Source organism: Pseudopipra pipra, chromosome 5, assembly GCF_036250125.1.
Source record: "Pseudopipra pipra isolate bDixPip1 chromosome 5, bDixPip1.hap1, whole genome shotgun sequence".
NCBI lineage: Eukaryota > Metazoa > Chordata > Aves > Passeriformes > Pipridae > Pseudopipra > Pseudopipra pipra.
Genome location: NC_087553.1, coordinates 41,562,517 through 41,582,700, shown reverse-complemented (window position 1 = coordinate 41,582,700; position 20,184 = coordinate 41,562,517). Strand labels below are relative to the sequence as shown.

At 41.6% G+C, this 20,184-nt stretch overlaps 1 protein-coding gene across 12 annotated transcripts in view; it reads left to right on the top strand.

Annotated features, from left to right (window-relative positions):
- The window catches only part of MSRB3 (methionine sulfoxide reductase B3), a 110,255-nt gene that overhangs the window by 78,885 nt on the left and 11,186 nt on the right, over positions 1 to 20,184 (top strand). For 2 of the 12 annotated variants that reach the window (XM_064655755.1, XM_064655765.1), the window contains one exon: positions 2,575 to 5,332. The exons of 9 other annotated variants lie outside the window; for them this stretch is intronic. In XM_064655755.1, the coding sequence (XP_064511825.1) occupies positions 2,575 to 2,739 (165 nt within the window). In that variant the 3' untranslated portion in view covers positions 2,740 to 5,332. One more of the 12 variants, XM_064655754.1, reaches the window with a different exon arrangement.

Here is a 20,184-nt window from a genome sequence, read left to right as displayed (position 1 = left end):
ACAGTAGTCAATTCATCCTTTATACTCTCAGCTGAGGGCCAGGTTTCTTATACTGTGATACAAAGGATTGAATTACATTTCTGTTTATGGCAGATGAGTTATAGAATCCTCTACACAGAGAATTGCCACATAAATTCTTAGTTAGGGGTAATCTCAAAAGGTTACAAATTTTGCAGTAATCCAATCCTGGTGTGATTCTGCCATCACAAGAAGGTGTAATGAGACTACCTCGGACTCTCATACAACTTTTCAGGTTTTGTGAGGAAAACCTTTTTGACAGATTGTCTTTATAGTCTGTGTGTGACTATATTACTCCTACAGACCATTTCTCTCTACGGTTTCTCTTGTTCTGTTTCTGTTCAGTAGAGAGGGAGTGATTTATCTTTTGTTAAATGTTAATCTGGAAAAGATCTGTTTAACACTCCCAGCCAGGAGGTTTTGAAGCATTCTTAGTTGAAATGAGATGATTTAATTAGGATGCTGAGCATTTAGAAAAGTACTCTCTCTGGGACACTTAATTTTTTTTATTTTTTTCCCAAGGTATGGAAAAGCTTTATAGTCAGGTGAAATGCCTCATTGTTAGATACCCTACTCTGAGAAAAAGCTCAAATTTTCATCCCAAACTGCCTAGAAAAGGCCTTCAATATAAAGGAAAATGAAAAAAAAAAAAAAAAGCAGTGAAGAATGGAGGAAATGGTAGCAAGACAGCAGTCTTTCAGGAACAAGACTTGAAGCTTTGTTTCTCTAGGTCCTATTCAACTTTCCTTTGCCTTTGCCTTATTTGCCATGTTTTATCTTCCTTCCTTACAAAGCTGAGCAGCTGCTGCTTAACCCAGTCATCCATGCCATTTTCCATTGCCTCTGGGAACACATCCTGCTGATACCATGGGCTAGAAGCCCTCAGTTGTTATTGGGGTCCTTGCAGGACTGCCATGGCTGTCTTAGTGACTTCCAGGAGCAGGGAGCCTGCCCTGGAAAGTGTCTGTAAGAGTGGGACCAACAGGTGGGAGAACTGAAGCTTCATATGCTTACCTGTCCTGCTCCTGGAGGCAGTGAAGAGTATTGTTTCAGCTGTCATTAAATAAGAAGAGTTTCTGTCCTGCCTAGCTAGTGTGAAAGCCTTCCCCAGCCTTTCAGTCTGTTGAGACAGTTTAACCTGAAGGCAAGACTTTACCTGCTTCTACAGACACCCTTCCTGCTGCTTTGTTAAATGAAAGGCCATAACAGCAGGAGAACATTAGCAACACATTAACTGCAGGGTAGAGATTTGCTGTCGCTAATTCATTCACAGTTTGGAATAATCACTATTGCCTCTATGTATTTGGAGTACTATGAATTAATTAAATGTTTAGAATAATTTGCAGTCTTTAATTTTTGCAGTCTGACTGCGAGCCCAGGAGCAGCTCTGTGATCTCAATTACATCATTCCAGCTCTCACTGAGATCAGCTATTGACTCGCAAGGCCGAGGCTCTTTGGTAAAACAGCATGACTTTCCTGTTCAAGATAAATATTTCTCCTGTGGAAGGTTTTATTTTTTTATTTCTTGTGGCAGGCTGTAAAAATGAACTTGTGGAATTTAGGCAACTAATTACAAGAAGTTCTAATTACCCATTTAAGTTGTCAGCCATAATGTGCAGTGATAGTAATCTTAATTTTTGAGTAAGGTTCAATGGGATTAGCTTCTTCAAAATATTGTACTCTTCTGTAAAGGACTGTTACCTTTCTTACAGACAGGAGCAGTAGTGTTCATCCTGGGTACCACTGCAAGTGTCTGGGTCTTATTCATACAGACCAAAGGTAGATTCATATTTCTTACAAAAAGCAAAGTTCAGCATAATTTATAATTACTCCCAACTAAAGATTATTCATTTAGAAATATTGTACATATCTTTACTACAGGTCTTTTTCAGTCACCTGTCCCTATCTCCTATATACTACAGAAATTATTAGATATGAATAGGATGAGCTCCATCCCCTCTGGGGGCAAGGAGCATTGGAGCCCCAAGAAGAACCCTGATGCTCAGAAGATGCCAGGCTGTAGAAAGGAAAATAAAAAAAAGACTGTGAGGGTACACTCCAAAGAATATCTTCACTGGTTTAGGTCCTCGCAAGGATCACCGATGTTTTAATGTTTTTTTTCACCGAGGGGTGTAGCAGATGGCTGCAGGCTGAGGAGAGCCCAGAGCTCAGGCTGTACCTTTCTTCCACAGATATCCTTAACAGCATTAAGTGAAACGTGGGCGGTGCTGCCCTCACCACCTTTTTTTTAACTGAGCTCCTGCCATGAGGTAATTCCAGAGACAGGCGGCTCCTCTGAGATAGTGGTCCAACCAAGCATACTCAACAGCATGACAGGAAACACCCAGGAAATTTGGACTTGGAGTCTTAGGTGCCTGTAGTATCTCAGAAGATCATCTTCCTGGATCACTCTTACAAATAAATGTAGGTTGTAAATCCCACCTGAAAGGGCGATGTAGGCACCAATGTGCTTCCTGTTAGTCATTACCTAATACCACAGTGATGCCGTCGAGCTGCACAGAAACACAGTGATACTCTATTGTATTTTGTTTCAGTGTGGTGCTCACCTGGGGCATATTTTTGATGATGGACCTCGCCCAACTGGCAAACGGTACTGCACAAACTCTGCTTCATTATCTTTCAAGCCAGCAGACAAGAGCAACGCTGGAGAAGGCAGCGGTAATGCCAGTCCTGCCCAAACAGGCAAAGCTGAGCTGTAGGAAGAAGCAAAGCCTGCAGAAAACTGCGCTGATCCCACAAGGAATGTTTTTTAAGTTGCCTGCTCTCTTATATCCTAAGAATGTTCAAATATATGAAAGCATTTTGCACCATCCTTCTTCTTCCTCACTTTTTTCGGAACTGAGGCCTTGCCTGCCAGTGCATTTACTATATGATTGGATTGAAAAATGTGTTTGCTGAGTCCACAGGTTTTCTTTTCCTTTATTTTCTTTGAGATTTCTTTGGGGAACCTTTAAATTGAGAGGCTTTGACATCATTAGTTAATTAGTTTCTTCTTAATGCTATGTTACTCTAGATTTGAGCACTATTCCTTTTTTTGTGGGAGATGGGACTTATCTTTATCTCCAGTCTAAAGGAAACTTCTGGATATAAGAAAATCCTGAATTCCTAGTGCGTCTCTGCTTTGTTCTGACTTGTGAGGCATGCAGCCTTTGGTCATATGTATTCAGCCATCTCCCAGCATCAGCCACACCCTGCAAAAACTTGTGGTTATGACTGTTCCTTCCCAACTGAGAGGGGTGAATGAGATGTTAAGACCATCCTTTGGCTAATTTACTGCCAAAATTTCAAGGGTGTGGTTGAGAGGATGTAAACATTATCTCACCATCTGTTTCCCCTTTGTTTGGTATTTAAATCAAGGTTTTAACTAGTAAGGCTCACTTTTGCAGGCTACTAATGAGGCTTTTTCTGTTTGTGAGGCCTGTTCAACAAGTGTAAAGCAAATCTGAATTAAAGCTGAAAGCTGCAGGGGGTAATTATATGGACAAGTGCAGAGATAAACTTGCAAAGTGAAGTAGATGAGGGATGACAGTAGGCTCTTTATCGTGTCGGTTTCTACAAGGATTCAGAAACATGACGGAGTGCTAGAAGGGAGTTTAGAAATGAATGCAGTAGAAAGAGGGAGACCCTCCTGAAGTATTCAGTTTTAAAGATTATCTGGTCTGGATGCATACTGTCTACAAGACTCCAGCCTTTAATTTGTGCAGTTGTGGTGTAGGACATGAGTGACGGGGTTGGTGTAAGAAATGAATTTGAAAAAAGCCTGTAAGAGCTCCAGAAATTTTCATGTAGAAAAATTTGGTGTCCCATAACTTATTTTTCTCATCTGCTTTTAGATTTTGGTCAATAATAGTTTGTCTAAAATTGTGCATAATACTGTTCTTTAAGCTATATTATACAATATTTGCTAACACCACTTTGCCTTTAAACACTGAGAGACTTAATATGGTATTTACTTTTATTAGCAAACTTTGTGACTAACGTGTTTGGATCCAATTTTATTTCCAGAAGGAACAAAGCAACCACTGATTTTTATGGAAGCAGGATTGAGGTTTTTATGTCAGGGATAATAAACATATTATCTAAAGTGCAAACATCCTTCAGTTAAAATATAGCTACTGTGAAAGCATATGGAATGGTCAGAGCTGCCTTTTTTTTTTAGCAACATAGGAAAGACATGAAAACACCATACAGTACCTTAACATTAAATAGAAGCAAATAAGGATGATAAATATTTACAGCAGAAACACTTGGCTTTGCGGTAGCGAGCACCTACTCAAATGAGTATTTCCCCAGATGTCATGCAAGGAATTGCTCATTGGCTGCAGGAAAGGTTGTGCAGTTTGACCTTTGGTGTTTCAAGGCGGTCGAGTTTCTTCTAGTCTCATTGTTTTTTAGCAATTTCTTCTATGAGGACTGCTTTTATTCCTTGCTTTTATTTAAAGAAAAGCAGTTTTTCTCTACCACATTTTCTGACCTAAACATAAAAAAGACAGCATCTATAAAAATGTGGTACATAAATGTAGTTTAATTCCGGATTGCTGTTCGATTTAAGTGTTATCAAATTTCAGTATATTCCTGCCTTATGTTAAAGAAATATATTACTTAAGCTTCAGAACACAGTAATGTATGCTGTCCTACAGGAGATTTATTTTTGCAGGATATGGAATGCAATGAAATGAGTCAATATGGTGAGGTGTATGTGATCTCTGGGAGTTAGATCATAGGAAATGCATTGTTCTCATGCACAAACTATACCACAGCACAGTGCAAGGTAATACAGATTTCCTTTTATTGCTCTTAGAAGGTGCTAGTAAGAGCTAGTATTGAACTGTCCAAATTTGATTCAGTCTGGTGATGATCATGACAGAGGAGACTTGGGAGCTGAGCATCATGTATAGAATAAGAGAATATTTCTGTATGTTTAAATTTTGCACTGTCTAGATGCTTATAAAAACTGAATGCAAACTGTGTAGAAATAGCAAACTATATTTTCTGATATCTCTATTTTACTCAGATGTTTAAATAACATACCTTAAAAATCATGTAAGTCACACATGTTATTTATATACACTATATATATATATAAAATTGCACATGTTTTTATATATATATATGTACACACACATATATTATTCAAGTATAATTTTAGCCTTCTGTACCTTTTTAATAAAAACCTTTCCTTAAGAGGGTTCAATACTTTTAAGAAATCAAATATACATTTTTCAAATTAAATTTGTTTTCATATATTTGTTGTACACAAATATAAAATAAATAAATATTCTTTATAAATAATTCTGTTCTGCTTCCTTATTTTTCTGGTTTTATGTCAGATTTTTGCACCCCTAGCTGCAGCATGTCTTAGGGAACTGCTTTTACTTTACTCAACTTTAACTTAGCAGCAGTTTTAGCCACTTCTGAGAGATGCAGTGTGGGATGTGGTGAGTTGCAGGCAGGCATGTTGTAGAAGCCCTACAGTGCCCAGGTTCAGTCTGAAGTGGAGAAATTTAGCTGGAAAGTTGGTTTCTGCCGAAGTTTCATCTCCAAGGATGCAGGTTTGGAATACTGCACAGGCAGAGGGTTAAGGCTACTCAGGAAATCAGCCCTGCAGTGGATTTTAAAAGAGGGAGGGGCAGAGGTTGCAGGCGGTTTTTAAACCAGCTTCCATGTTTGTGTTTGTGGGAACCAGAGAGTTACACCAAACTTAATTCCCTTGCTAATTGTTCTCAAGCATTGCTGAGTGTCCAGATGACACACTACAGACTTTTTTTACAAGTTTAGTATGAACCATCCTAGTCCAAAAATTAATCCCTTGTGGCCTTCTGTGTCCCACCCTTCCACTGTAGTTCCCTCTCAGAACTGTTCGATATTTCTGAAATGAGGTACTAACTTGCACCCACTAAAAAGAGATGCAGGGCTGGATGCTCCATGGGGGCTTTGCCGTGTGCTCCCAGCAAAACCTGGACAGTCCATCAGCACCCAGAGGTGCTGTGCTGAGGCAGGTCTTCAGAGGCATGCAGTTCTGTTGCTGGTGCTGGCTTGGCAGTAGATATGGAGGATGGCTCTGTGCTCCAGTCCAGCTCAGGACAGGCTGTGTTTTTCAGGGCATGGCATGCAGTTATTCTTAACACATGTACACCCCACCACTTCAAAACCAGGGCAATTTCTATTAAGAGACAGTCTCTCTGCTCCTCTGTTCCCCAGGGTGCCCCAGCCACAGGGTGGGAGAAGCAGTGGTGGCAGGATCAGCAACATGAGGCCAATTAACTAACTGCTTTGAGATTCTCTTATTGTTGTAGCTTTATGACTTCCATATATTAAAGGCACCTTAATTGTAAGCCTTCTTCACAAGTTCTGTCAGGTCTCATACACTAAAAAAACCTCAGTGTGTGTATATGAAGTGGTTAAAACTGAGGCCTTACTGCAGTGACTACAGCATACGAATAAGACAGAATCATTAGTCAGTGTTTCTGTTTGGGTAACTGCAAAGAATGCAGTCACAGACATCCAAGTATGGATGTGGATGTCGGTACTCAATTGTACTGAATGTTCTCAGTCTTTATTCACTTAGTTTTGTTTTCCAGTCCATTTACCCAACTGAATTTTTTAAGCCATGAGGCTAGACCTTCTCTAACAGAATTTTTGGTGTATATTCATTTTTTCTTATTGTTCAGTATGTTACAAAATGTCTGCAGTTAAATGTCACTCTATGGCCAGCAGTCCTCTTGTCCTTCATCCATGATCTTGGAGGGGATGTGAAATACATGATATGGACTACTTTTCTTGTCCTAACTCAGGTTTCAAAATCATTCCCCCTCTCTTCCTCTCCTTGAAGGAATTTGAGGAGGAAAACAAAACATGTCAGCACTTTCTCCATTACAATCAGTGTGCTCTATATCCACTTGTTTACAGAACAAATGGCAGACTATTCAGTGGCACCAGAAGCAAATTTGTCAGCTTCCAAGTTCAGTAGAGTAAGAAAAAATATTGCTTAGCTCATTGGCAAACTGAACTAATAGTTCTTGTTTTATTGACTATTAAAATGAGGCCACCTACAGGTCCTACAATAAGCCTGCAAAAATGTTTAATCCTCCATATGTGAAGACCTGCATTCCAGTCTGCCTTGCTTCTGCTTCGTTATAAAGAGAAGTTGTACATCACAGGGCCTGACTAGGCCTTTCAGATCAAAGCCATGACAGCAGCCAACAACTGCATTGCTTTTACAGTCACTTACAAAAAAAAAGGTGAGATAATACATCCAAGGGTGCCCCGATGAAATCACTGGAATAGCCAAACTCTGAGCAGTGTAGGCCCTATGATGCTCTGAAATCCTTTTACACAGCTTACCAGTGTAGTAGTGAGTGCACTAAGCAAAAAGGTCTCAGTTATGTCCACATGTTTTTGGGACGGGGATACACTTGAGCAGCCCAAATCAAGAAGGAAAAGTGCACTCAGAAGCCTTCCTCAGGACCTTCTAGGACTTGTAACCAGTCTTCTTAGACCTTTAGTTTAGCCAATATAGGCCAGCAGAAAAGAGAAATGGTTCCAGAAAAGAAAAGAGAAGAGGCTTCCAGTTTCAAACTCCTGTTTTACTCACCTCTTGTTAAACAGCTTGCAAACACCGAAGACATTTCACTCTGCAGATGTCTTAGCCAATGCATTCTCAGTTGCTTCTCTTTGTAGTTTTAGTGTAGATGATGACTGTGTTCTAAGTTCTTTTAGCCAGGAATTTTACTGCCCTATTGCAACAGATCCATTTCCATCCCCTCCATTTTCAGTTATTGCAAGGATTTGCTTCTGTTTTGTTTTTGAGTAGATGGCATTCCAGACAATGGTATATTATTATTTTCTTTTCACTGTAGAATAAAAGCTATCTGGACTGTGGCTTCATCTTGTCTTAGGCCTTGTACTTCTCACTTCTTGTATGCCAAAGTGGAAGGAATATATGTTCCCCAAAATACAAGCAATCACCTACTGGCAATATAAGAACCATGACAAGTTGTGTGTGTCCACTTGCTGGGAAAAGTAGCAGTTATTTGGAAAAACAAAAAAAATACATCTTTGTTGGCCTGTTAAAGTGAACAAGTTGATATTTTGTGTGGACTAGTTAATGTTCATGTTTTTCCAGGCCATCCTAAAGCCCTTGTTCTTGCATTTTGGTTATTGTCTCCTCTAGTTTACAACTTCATTGTTGTATGTTTCATACAAACATCTGAACATCTGGAGAACATCCTCAGGTATAACTGCTGGATAGTGCAGAAAATATCTGGCGTGATCTGAAACACTTTTTTCTTCTCATGGAAGTACACTCCTGGGACTGGGAAACTTCGAAGGACTGTAATGGTGTAGAGATCCTTTCACCTCCAGAGCACCACTTCACATTTGCCCTGGGTCTGTAACAGCCAGCATCCCTAGTGATTTGTTAGCTGTTCACTGTTTTTTTGTGAAATTAGTTACTGCTGGTACCTGTTCACAGAAATCACTGTGGCAGTATCCCTCAGTGATGCTGCAACTGGTGAGGAGATTGAATTCCTTGCTGTAAGAACAGTTGGTTTCCATCTAGAGAGTAGTCAGGAGATGGAAGGGTAGTTGGAGGGTGGGGAAGGGGAAAAAAGAATTTGCATTTTGCCCCATGCTGTTTGCCCCTCTGGTTCACTTTAAACTGCATGGATATTCATCGTGGCATTGTAGGCAGGACAATTAAAATAACAGTCTTGTGAAACCCTGTAAAAATAAGTCCTAATTCTTAACCTCATTCTGATATTTGTCTAACGCCATTGACTTTAGGAAAAAAAGCTCCTATAAATCTGAAGGGATGGAAAGGACTACAGAGAAAGATTCCCCAACATACTTGAGATAAAATATTTTCAAGAATCCTCAAAATCTTTGATAGGAACGGGGTACTTTTGGAAAATCCTACTCCTCCAAATAACTAGTACAGAGAATGTAAGTCCTAAAGACCGTGGACCAAATTCTCAAAAGAGAGGTCTGTGCCAGCTAAAGCTCATCACTGCTGACTCATCAGTGAGCCAGTACCCCAGCTGCCTCTCTGCATGCATCTCTACTGCTCGTTTTCATACCTTCCTTTACATGCTGCAGAAGGTAGTTGCAATCACAGTATTTTCATACACCTTTGCTGCATAAGCCCTGTTGTACAGGATTTTGAGAAAAGTGATAATTTTTCTTGTTCCTAGTTTGAACAGTTTCTAGGGAAAAAAATCCAAACAGGTTGTTGTTTTTTTTCCCCAAAGCTGAAGAAAGTCTAAACAGTATCTGGAATTTGTTGCCTTTATATTATCAACTTCAGCTTTGTAGGCTACCATCAGTCCCAGCAGTCACCAGTGACTGTGAATTCAGTATTCTCTGTTGATAAATTACAATTTTATCTTTGTTTGGCTAGGGCTTTTAGTAGCCTGCCAACTCAAAACCATTGCCTAATATATCATTAGAGGGCAAATACGTTCCTATGTATGTCTGTGGCGTATAAGCAGCTCCTGCCACAGCCTGGGCATTTCAGCATCCTGCTGAGGAATGAAAGCAGTGCCTCAAATAATTTAGACTGCGGATTTTTCTTTTCAAATAAAATATTTTTTTGTTTTTCAAGGTCAGACACTGTGAGCTGTTCAGGTCACAAGACGCCAGAGACTGTTTACTTTGGAAAACAAGGACATCTGTAGTGGGAGGTGCTTTTAGCAACACCCAAATCTGGTGTTTTAAACCAAACATCAGCCTGGCCAGAGGGCAGCTTCACTCATCCTTATGGACACCATGACACAGAAGGAGAGCGTTGAAGAGCTGACTGACGTATATGTAGCAGGAATAGTATTTGGTATTCTCACTTATGAACTCAGATACCTCGAAGCATGCAGAAGATCCTCAGATGACAGGAATAAATATTTTGCACTGACTGCAGTCAGTATTTACAGTGGAAGGTGATTTGAAAGGCTGAGGCAGTGCTCAGTGGTGGGTTACATCTAAAAGCGTTTTAGTCATAGTGGAGCAGCACTTTTCCTACACCCAGATGCCAAGTGAGATAGTAGGTTTTCCTCTTCCCTTTGGATGTTTTATTTCATCTTTCAGTTGAGTCAACTATTCAGGTGATGTAGATTTCTAAAAGTCAGATTTTCTTCTAGGTCTTTAGTGGAAAAAGAGAAAAATTATTCTTTGAGAAGTTGATTTTGAGTGGCAAAAAAAGCCCCAGTGTGATAGGTTCCTACTATTAGTACAAATAGAGATACATTTAGACACAGTTTTGCTTTCCTTCTGAATTGCAGTGCATTCCCTTCTGAATTACTCGATCAGCTGAGGCACAGATTTTCTTCTCCTTGCTAACCGGCCAAGCCCACTTTTCCTAAGAGTACAGGATTTCTTATATGTGTGGACAGCTTGGCTGAAAAGGCATGGTCTCCTAGACCTTGTTGAATCCTCTCTGGAGAAACCATGTGTCTCCAGGCATTTCTATCCCTCTCTGGGTGGCCATGCATGAGTTTATATATACTGTTTAAAAATGTATGTGACTTTCTGTATGTGGATTATTTTTTTCATCCCAGCTTTTACACCACAAACCAAAATTGCTATAGATAACTACTTTACTTCTGTGAAGACATTTGTTTTCTGTTGACATTTAATTAGTAGATACATTCTGTGGGTCAAGTTAGAGGGCAAAAGGAAAAGTCAATTTTGGATGATTCAGCCAATTCTTAAGCAGCGTGGTGTTTAGAAATGTTAAACTGCAATAAAAATCCACATCTGTGTGGACTCGTCTAGGGTTTCACAACAGCAGTGAGAATAGGGCACAGAGCTTCCTATTTCAAATGTCTTCAAAACATCCTTTAAAAGAATCTCTATTAGGTGTTAGGAGTATAGAGCCTATGGCATCCAGTTTCACAGTTTTGACCATTTAAGAGAGATGAATAAAATAGGATTGGTTTCAGAAGTGCACTGTGAATGGATTACTGTTTTAGCTCTGAAAATACACATTGCTTCCAGCAGTATAAAATTGAGGGAATGTTTATGCCACCGGTGTAGGAAACACACATCTCTTTTCTCCAGTGACTAAACTAGACTAATGAGAGCTATCAAACTTGCTAATGACTGAAGGAAAGCCTTTCAGTGCCTCACACTGGTAAAACCTAAGTGTTTGCTGTAGCATTACTTCCAACTGACACCAGTGTGAAAGAGAGGCAAATAGCAGACAGCATCAGTGTACCACAATAGTCCATGTGCTCTTAGTGGCAGTGAGTGAATGTGGAAGAACAAGTCCAGCAACCCCAGGAGACAACCACATGAATCACCAAAGGCATGCTCAGTTACCTTGGGCCTTATCTAGTAGATACATCCAAACTAACTATATTTAAAACCAGAAAAAAAAAGGAATATGAACTCTATTGCTTTCTGTAAGGAAGGATAAATGGGCAAAATGGTAGAGCTGAGCCACTGGTCCAGGAGATCAGTGCCACGAGGACAGGTAGAGAAACTGCTAGTACTGGCAGATCTCAAATACGAGTCACTGACTTCTGCTTTCCAAATGCATATGCTGTCCTCAGAAATGCATAATTTTAATGTGTTTGTCATTATACAAAGAAAAATCCACTCAATCCAACAGCTTGTCCTTATCAAGACCTGTGGGCTGGGCAGTCAGAGTGGGCTGTGAAAGAGTAAGTCTAGGATTGTTCACAGGGTGGTAGTTAGAGATGCCTTTGAATCACCTGAGGCAATCAGTGTTTTTAAAAAACAGTCATTAGCTAAGAATATTTATATTTTGAGGATAATGGATAACTTGGGACAAAATGCTCACCTTCAGCTCACAAAGAGTTTTCATGCTCACCTTCAGCTCACAAAGAGTTTTCATGCCTGAGATTGTATTTACAGTTTCAAAAATTCATGTCAAAGTCTCCAGGTTTCTTTGAAGACATGCATGAAGAATTATATGGTGAAACATTTCATTCTGGCTGTGAAAAAAGTTAATTCAAAACAACTAAAACATCAGCCATAAAGATGTACAACATTTTTCAGGAAGCCTTGTCCACCTTGAACTAATGTTTTCATTAAAAACAACCTGCCCATAATAATCACTGTTATTGAAAAGACATCCCAAGGTTGCTGTATGGAAATATGTTAAATACGTTCTGAAATCCAGTCTAATATAATTTCAACATTAGAGCTCATTCATAATCCTGTATTAAAAGACTATGCAATTTTCATGAAATATGTCTGTCTGTGTAATCATGAATGCTGAATATTGTCATGGCTTTCCAGGAATTTTCAGCCTCAATGGAGAGGAAAGAAAACTCTTCCAACTGGACTTCTACACCACTGAGAAGAAATAACAATAACAGCTCTAAACTTAAAATAAATATTTCTGGAAAAATACTATCTTTTCAAAGAGGCTGTAGTCTGAATTTCAAGCTACTAGTTATATGACACAGAGGCTTCGAATGTGCCTGTGGTTACAGCTCCTTGCTTTGTATGGCACTGGGGACAAACAGTCCCAGTAGGAAGGAATTTGTTTACTCATGCCTAAATTTAGAAAGCGATCCTTCAGATGGAGCTAGCTTAAAGCCCATGAATATTCCTGCTTTGAACCCGCAGTTTACAACTGAATGTAGTTGTTACTCTTGTCAATTCTTTCTAACTGCACAGCATCACATATGCATGCAGCATCACGGGGGTGGAAAAGTAAAGAACATTTTCAGCATCACCATACATCTGATGCGTTTGCACGAGTACACTAGCTGCTTGTCAGGAACTTCTTTGTGTTTATCAAAAAATAAAATAATTTTATAAAAGTATCAAAGCATACAAAGTAGGTAAAGCACATACAAAAGGGTGAGGAGTGGGAAAATTCTGCTTCTCTTTCTAATGTTCCTATTCGCTAATGGCTCTTTGATATTTTTCCCTTCTATGAGCAACCTTTTTTTATTAGTGGAATATTTCTGGTTCCGTGGCATAACTTTAAAATGGTTGGAAAAATGATACAACTGGGATCTCAATTATTCAGCACAACCATTTTAATCCTTCATGTTATTTGATCCAGTACAAGGTAATATACGTCTTATTTCCAATTAGAATACAATTCTCACTATATTCATCATCTATTGATGTCTGCTTTTCCATTTGCCAGAGACATGAAACTCTGTGATTCAAAGGGTGTCATTCAGCCTACCCTACCTGTGGACAATTATACAGTGTCAGCAAGGCTGCCTGCAGGTTTGATGCCTGTAGCCTAGGGCAGCTGGGAGCTGCTATGCACTTTCTTTCCTGCAAAATTTCTCACCAGCTGACAGCATAATGCAGAAATGGTTCCTCCATGTTTCCACAGCCCTATGCCATTTGTATGAGCAATATTGCAGAGCAAATTTGCTTGAGACTCCTCAGCTGCATGTGGCAAAAATATAATTTCTCATACCTGAGGGCCATATCCTGCAAACCTCTTTGCAGTGCTGTGTGCTCTGCGACCCTACACTTTGCTCTTTCTGCTGTCCTGTGACAAATTCTGCTATCTGTTAGAAAACTCTTCAGAAATGTGTCTCTTGGACTTCATAAGTGTTTATCCAGCTTTAATTGGCCAAGAAGCATGGAAGAGGCCTTTGCCCAAAGAGGCCTTTGTGACAACTGCCTTCATGCAGTTAAGAGATTTCAGGCAGACTGTCAGTCTCTCAGATTTTAAGGTCCCTTCGAAAGTAGGTTTATCGTGGGTCTTTTGGTAGCATAAGTATTCTATGGAAAAAGACAAGAGAAAACAAAGACTGAAGCTCAGCTGCAGAATACTCAAAAGTAAACCAAAACCTCAAACCTCCCCTCCCCCCCCCCCCCCAAAAAAAAAGGCCTGGGTTGGGAGAGGATGTGCCCAGCATGCCTGTGAAGGTGAGGGCTGGAAGGCAGGTGACTTTAAATGGTGATAGGACTCCTGTGACACTTCCCTGGAATTAGGGGTTGGCCCCCTCTCATTTCTGTGTTTTTTTCTAACATGCTCAACTCCAAGCACGATTCACACGGATCTGAGCTGAGAGCAAAGCTATAGTATTGGACTGGTGTTTTCTAGGTCAGGGTTAACTTAAGGAACCTTCCCAAAAAGCTACTCTAAAGCTACACCAATGCAATGGTGGGAAACAATGCCCCTGGGAGGGACTATGTCTAAACTGAGAAGTTGCAGAAATGCCCACCTCTCTGTGTACAGTGGGCTTCATTCTCACACTTCCAAATTAAGAGGCTGCTTCCTGCTTCTGCAGCTGTCAAAATGAGATTTTAACTGTTTCCATCTCAAACCTTACTTCTTTGTCTGTATCCAAAGTATCCTGGCAGATGACCAGGTTACTGTAAGATGATGTTGAGAACAGGAAACAGTGGTTCTCTCTTTCTTGTGGAACAAAAACTAGAGGCACCCAGTAAAATTTCCAGGCAGGAGGTTTTAGTGGAAGCAAGAGACAGAACCTTTCTGTGCAACACTGAGTTACTCTGTGAGATTCAGTACTGCAGAATGTTATGGAATGCTGGTGAGTTCTGTGCAAGCCTTTCTTTGAACTGTTTGTATCAATTAATATTTTTATTCCAGGTGACAAATGTTTGAACTAATCCAAATGCATAATGTTTTGCAAAGGTGTGGAAGAGCGTGACCTCACAGGTCTGAATTTTTGTAATGATTTTCTATAGCCCTCTTTAAAAAACAGTCCCTTTCCTAATCTCAGTAGATAGCAAGATCTAAGAGTCATGCTAACACTGGAAAAACTTTAGTATCCTTAGAGACACCTTCTTGTAGGGGCTGTTATAAGCAGATCAAGAGGCAGATCTATGTATTTTCACAGAATTATTTTAAAAGTGTTATGGTGAAAATAACTGTTTTTACTCTAGTGGTATTGAAAAGGGTCTTAATAGCTATAACATTACATAGTGTTGACATACACATTTACACAGAGAACAGCTGAGATTTAATTTATGGTTGTACTGGTCAGAACAAGCAATTTTCCTGTGATGATGTAGCCAGACTATGTGCAGCCTCTAAAGCTGCAGGAAGCAGCCAAATAATTTTAAAGATAGATTAATACATCACTTATAATTGCACATCCTCCAAAAGCTTGTGCCCAGCAGAAGGCAAAGGCAACGAGTTGCTTGCCTGTTTCTGCAGGATGAGTGATCACTACTGCTCAAGGCATCCATAGGAAAGGCTGCCCAGGAATGGACATCCCAGGAAGGGGTACTGACAAACACTGTATTTGAAAAGGGGTTCAGCATTTCACTTTTTGATGAGAGATGGGAGGCTGCCCTAAGGATAAACATTTCTTAGTGAGAACAAAAGGAAAAAGATTCCCTGGGCTAGACAGGGGAAGGATGAACACCAGTGGGGAGAAGACAGTGATCTCTTACAGCATTTGGTATACTTCAGTTGTAAGTCTGGACCTGGTGCTAGGATCTCACACCTCTGTGAGATGCAGTGCATTGAGAAGCTAAGGGACTTCAAAGCGTGTTTTAAATGAATTTGTCTCAAAGCATTAGCAAATATGGATGCTCTTGGGAATTGAACTGAATCTATAAGAATGGAGGAGAAACACAAAGAGAAAGGAAAAAAAATAAAACCCCAGGGAACAGGTAGACTCATATTGTTTATGTAGGAGAAAACCAGAGCACAAAAGCAGTTATGAGCCATCTGAGGTCAGTCAGACAGTAATGCTAAGAGAGGGGAACCTTTAATTCACCATCCTTGCTTTAGTCCCCACACATGCATGACCACACAGGGGAGACCCTTGGCTCCTGACTCTGGATGCTGTCCTTGCTCTGCTGCTAGTCAAAGGTGAGCAAGCAGGTGCAGTCTGGGCTTAGAGAAAGTGCATGGAGGGAGATTGTGGGGGCAGGATGTGTGTCACTGGTGAAAGCATTGGTAGGTAGTGGAGTGGCTTTGGGTTTTTAAGGTGAGTACATCTATGTCAGGTATCAGAAGTTACCTATCAGAGGGTGACTATTCCAAAGGGGACTCTCCAACTGCTGCCATCATGGGCTGTGACTTAATGGCAGTAAGAGTTTTACTTTTCACCCAACAGCCCCAAGTAGGCATCCAAAGGGTTGTAATAGAGCAATATCTTGACTGGTCCGTGCAGGCCAAGCCTTTCTACCTCCCAGTTCATGGCCTTTCCCTGCCAGGGATACGTCCCTCTGTCTGCTACATTTGCACTCAGTTGTTGACTGTGTGTGTTGGCGGGTCCGGGGTCACCATGCTGCAGAGAAACACACTCTGTCGGGTCCAGAGCTATGTGCTCGCTTTCATCACGGGGATATGCATCAATGTGTCTCTTTAAAGTAGTTCAAGTAAGAGATGTGGGGGAACACATGAGGAGAAGAGAGGGAGGAAACATGTCATAAATCCACAGTGAGAGGGACTCTGAAGTAAGAGAATTAAAGACTCTGGAAAACACATAAAAATCTGCTATAGAAAGGGCTCTGTCAATGCATCCTGTCAGTGCAGTTTGCTTTTTATTTCCTAGTGTGCAATATGATATAAAAAACGTTCACCTTTACTAGATGATCCATGAAAGCCCATATTTCACATGAGATATATTTTTCACGTGAATAGACTTGGTGTTTCCAGACACTGGTGGATATCAGTCGCCGTCCTATAAAACGAGGCCACCAGCACCTGTAGTCTCCAAGGAACTGTCTCTTCCAAGTGCTGTTCCTCACACAAGGGCCACTTCATTATTTCTACTTTGCATTGAGTAGAGCTGAACTAAGGAATGTAGAGTTAAATAAAAATAATGAAGAAAGATCAGACTGAAATTATTTCCCTCCCCCCCAAAAAAATCCCACTTGTGCAATCATCAGATATGTGAGGCTTTATGCTTTCTCATGTTGCTATTGTAAAAAGAGAAAGAAAATTTAAACCCACTCAAGTATTACAGAGTCTCAAATATTACAAAGAGTTTCTGTATATGTTCCACTGCAGGAATGTGAAATTTCTTCAACACCCAGAATATTAAGCAGTCTGTGGCTTGTACTTTTAGATCCAGATTTGAGAGAAAGGAACATCCTGGCTTGCCTAAAAATGACTGATGAAAGGAAAAATTACCTGTGCAGCAACCACCAACCTCTCTGGCAGCCAACTATTCTTGTTCAGCCATTCCCCCAACCCTTCATGTGACATAACATGTTCAACATAGGCAAAAGGACTCCAGGCTCTGTCTGAAAGACTCAGTGATGCTAGTGAACAAGGAAGAGGATTTACACTGTGTAACCAACTTTAACCATGATGAAAAGGAATTTCTTTATAAAAGTGTATGAACTGGGACATCCCAGCATGAGGGGGACTTCTTTCTGACAGCCAGTGTGCCCCTCACTGTGCCCCTCAATGTGCCTCCTGGTCTTATTCTTTGTAGTAGCAAGGACACATTCTGGTAATTTTGCTGGCAGTTGGTTGCGAAGGATTGATTGCATGGCGTTGATCCTCTGCATCTGCGCAGTATTCCCACAGACTGAAGTGCTATGCCATGGGGATGTAAAGAAGGAAGAGATTGTTGCTCTTGGGCTTCCCTGTGAGGACCCACCAGCTGGATAAGCACACTGCTCCCTTCCCTCAGCCACCCATCCTACCTGAATCTTTTCCTCCTAGCACAGCTTCATTGCTGCCAAGGCTGCATTTTCATTTCTTCTGTCTCATTGCTAGTCTGTGCTTAATGTATTAGTGGTGTAAAGTGGAGAGGAAGGAAATAGAGGGAAAGCACAAGGAGCAAAGTAAACATCTTCAGGGAGGTAGAGACAGCACAGAGAAACACTCACTCACCCTTTTCAGCCAGGGATTTAACATCCTTTGGCTTTGCATGACAGTCTGGCATGCACTGTTGCTCTTTCAGGCTGTGCCAGGAGCCATGGAGGTTGCAGGGCCCTGTGAGTCAGGCTCCCAGGCACCTGTCCTTTATCACACCTGGCCACGTGGGACCTGTTTTCAGCTCTGAGGCATTTGAAAAGAACAGACGCATTTCTCCCCAGATGAGCAGGCCAAGTTCTACTGCCTTCTCTCCAGTGGTGGGATGTTAGGAGGAGCTGTTTTCCGCTGTGGCTCAAATCCTGCCAGGAGTCAGGGTAGATGAAACTACTTCAGCTTACAGCCTTCTGAGCACAGAGGTGACATCCATCCCACAAAATCCTAAAGTGCTGGGACAGCAGGCAGGACATAACAGCCCCCATTGTTATATGCCAGACTCTCAGTGGCACAGTGTCTGTGTGCACAGAAGGACCCACAGAGTCTACAGCTGTTGTTGTGGTGAAGGGCAAGGTCCAGCTGAAAGTTTTGTTCGGGAGAGCCAGCAACCCCATGAGACTCCAGCCTGGCTGAGATGGGGCAAGCACCTCTGGAGGACACATGGCACAACCCCACCATGGGCCTCATGCTGCTTGTGCAGCAAGCCTGCGGTCGTCTGCAGGGCTGCTGCGTGACCACTGATAGAGAAGAAAGAAGCAACATGATATTATTTATATGCCTGTTAATCAGGAAAGTAGGTAACTTCAGTGACCATCATAGGAGTAACCAGGTACAGCATGGGTCACTGTTATGGAGCTGTATGTTTGTGGCCTTACCCGGGTTCATTCTGCATTTCCTTCTCCTTGCTGTACTTTTCCCAGCCACTCTGGGTGGGGGCTCAAAGAAACTTACTCCTTTGCCAAAACTAGAACTGTCTGAAAGTGCTGCTCCAAACCCTCTCACCTGCTGCCAATGCCTGACAGGTGCTGTGATGTTGAGAGGACCCCATTGTTGCTGCATCACAGCTGGAGGCCCTGCAAGCAGCATTGACACTTCTAAAATTTATCCTAGCCTTGAGCTGGAGGCATGGGCCATCATTGACTTATTTTCCGGTTCCTTTAACCTCTGTATTTTGCAATGGCAACAGAAGTGCATCTGCTTCAATATTTTCTGAACAAGCCGTGCTCCCTCCATGGGAGAGAAGTAGGAGATCTCTCATGCAGCCGGCCTCTTCCCAGCATCTTAACAGCTACTTAGCCCAAATTTCACCCTGATTTTGTTTCTTCAGCTTTGGCGATCTGACTGTCAACTAGCAGTGGGTTGCTGCTGCGCCTGTGCTTTGAAGAGGAGCACCTGCTGAGTCTGGTGTGCAGAGGCCATGGGGGTTGTACTGGGCGTGAGCAGCACCACTGGTGACTTGACCTGTGGTGGCCTCTGACTGGGGCAACCTGGTCCTACTGGCTGTGGTCTGCAAGGGCAGAAATCAGTCCTCTACCCTGGGGCTCAAGCTGGCTGTGGGGCTGTGGATGGGGAGGCACAAGGTGTGATGGAAAGCACAGCCTCTGTGGATGCCCATGGCTGAAAGATGAAGGTTTCTGCCTGGTAAAACAGCCATGGGAGTCATGTGTGGAAAGAGAGGATGGTCTGGTGCAGGGACTACAGTCCAGAGCCTCTGGGGACATGGTAGCAGTGGCCACCGCAGCTCTCCCAGCTCAGTGGCCAACCATGGCAAGTCCCTTATGCTGCCACATAAGAAAAAAAAGAATTTTTTTGGAAACAATGTGTAGAAATATGTGTTTCTGTCAGTGGCCCAGCTGAGCTACCCCAGAGCACCATGCAGCTTTTTGGCTAAAATGGGCACAAAACAGCATATGCAGATGTGAACCCAGTCTGTGGCTCCAGTGCAAAAGGGGCTGAGGGAAGAAAAGCAGGGGTTAAGCCATGTAGCTACAAGCACACTGCATCCTCAGGAATGGGCAGAAGGAGTAGGGGGGGGCCTGTTCCCATGTGGGGCTGGAACAGCTGTGACTGAGGGTCCTGTGAGGGTCCCATGGGACTGGGGGGTGTTTTCTGACTCCAGCCCCCAGCCCCTTGGCTTGCAGCCCAGTCCCAAGAAATATAAACCAAAGAAGCATAAACAGATGATCACATGAAAAATATATCATGATTAGCCAGATAGATCCCAAATGTTTGTTCTGTAAACTGCAGCAGGCAGCACAAGTGTTCACTGCAGCTGTAGTTTCTCATCTTATTTTTGTAAGTGTGCCATTAAGCTGAGACATGGGCAAAATAATCTTTCATTGATTCTCACTTAAGAAGCTGCTTTAAAGATATGTTATATCGATGCTTGATTTGACCCTTTTGCAACTGCTATTATACTGTAAACTGATTCTTGCTTAATAGAAAAATCTTTATGCATTTT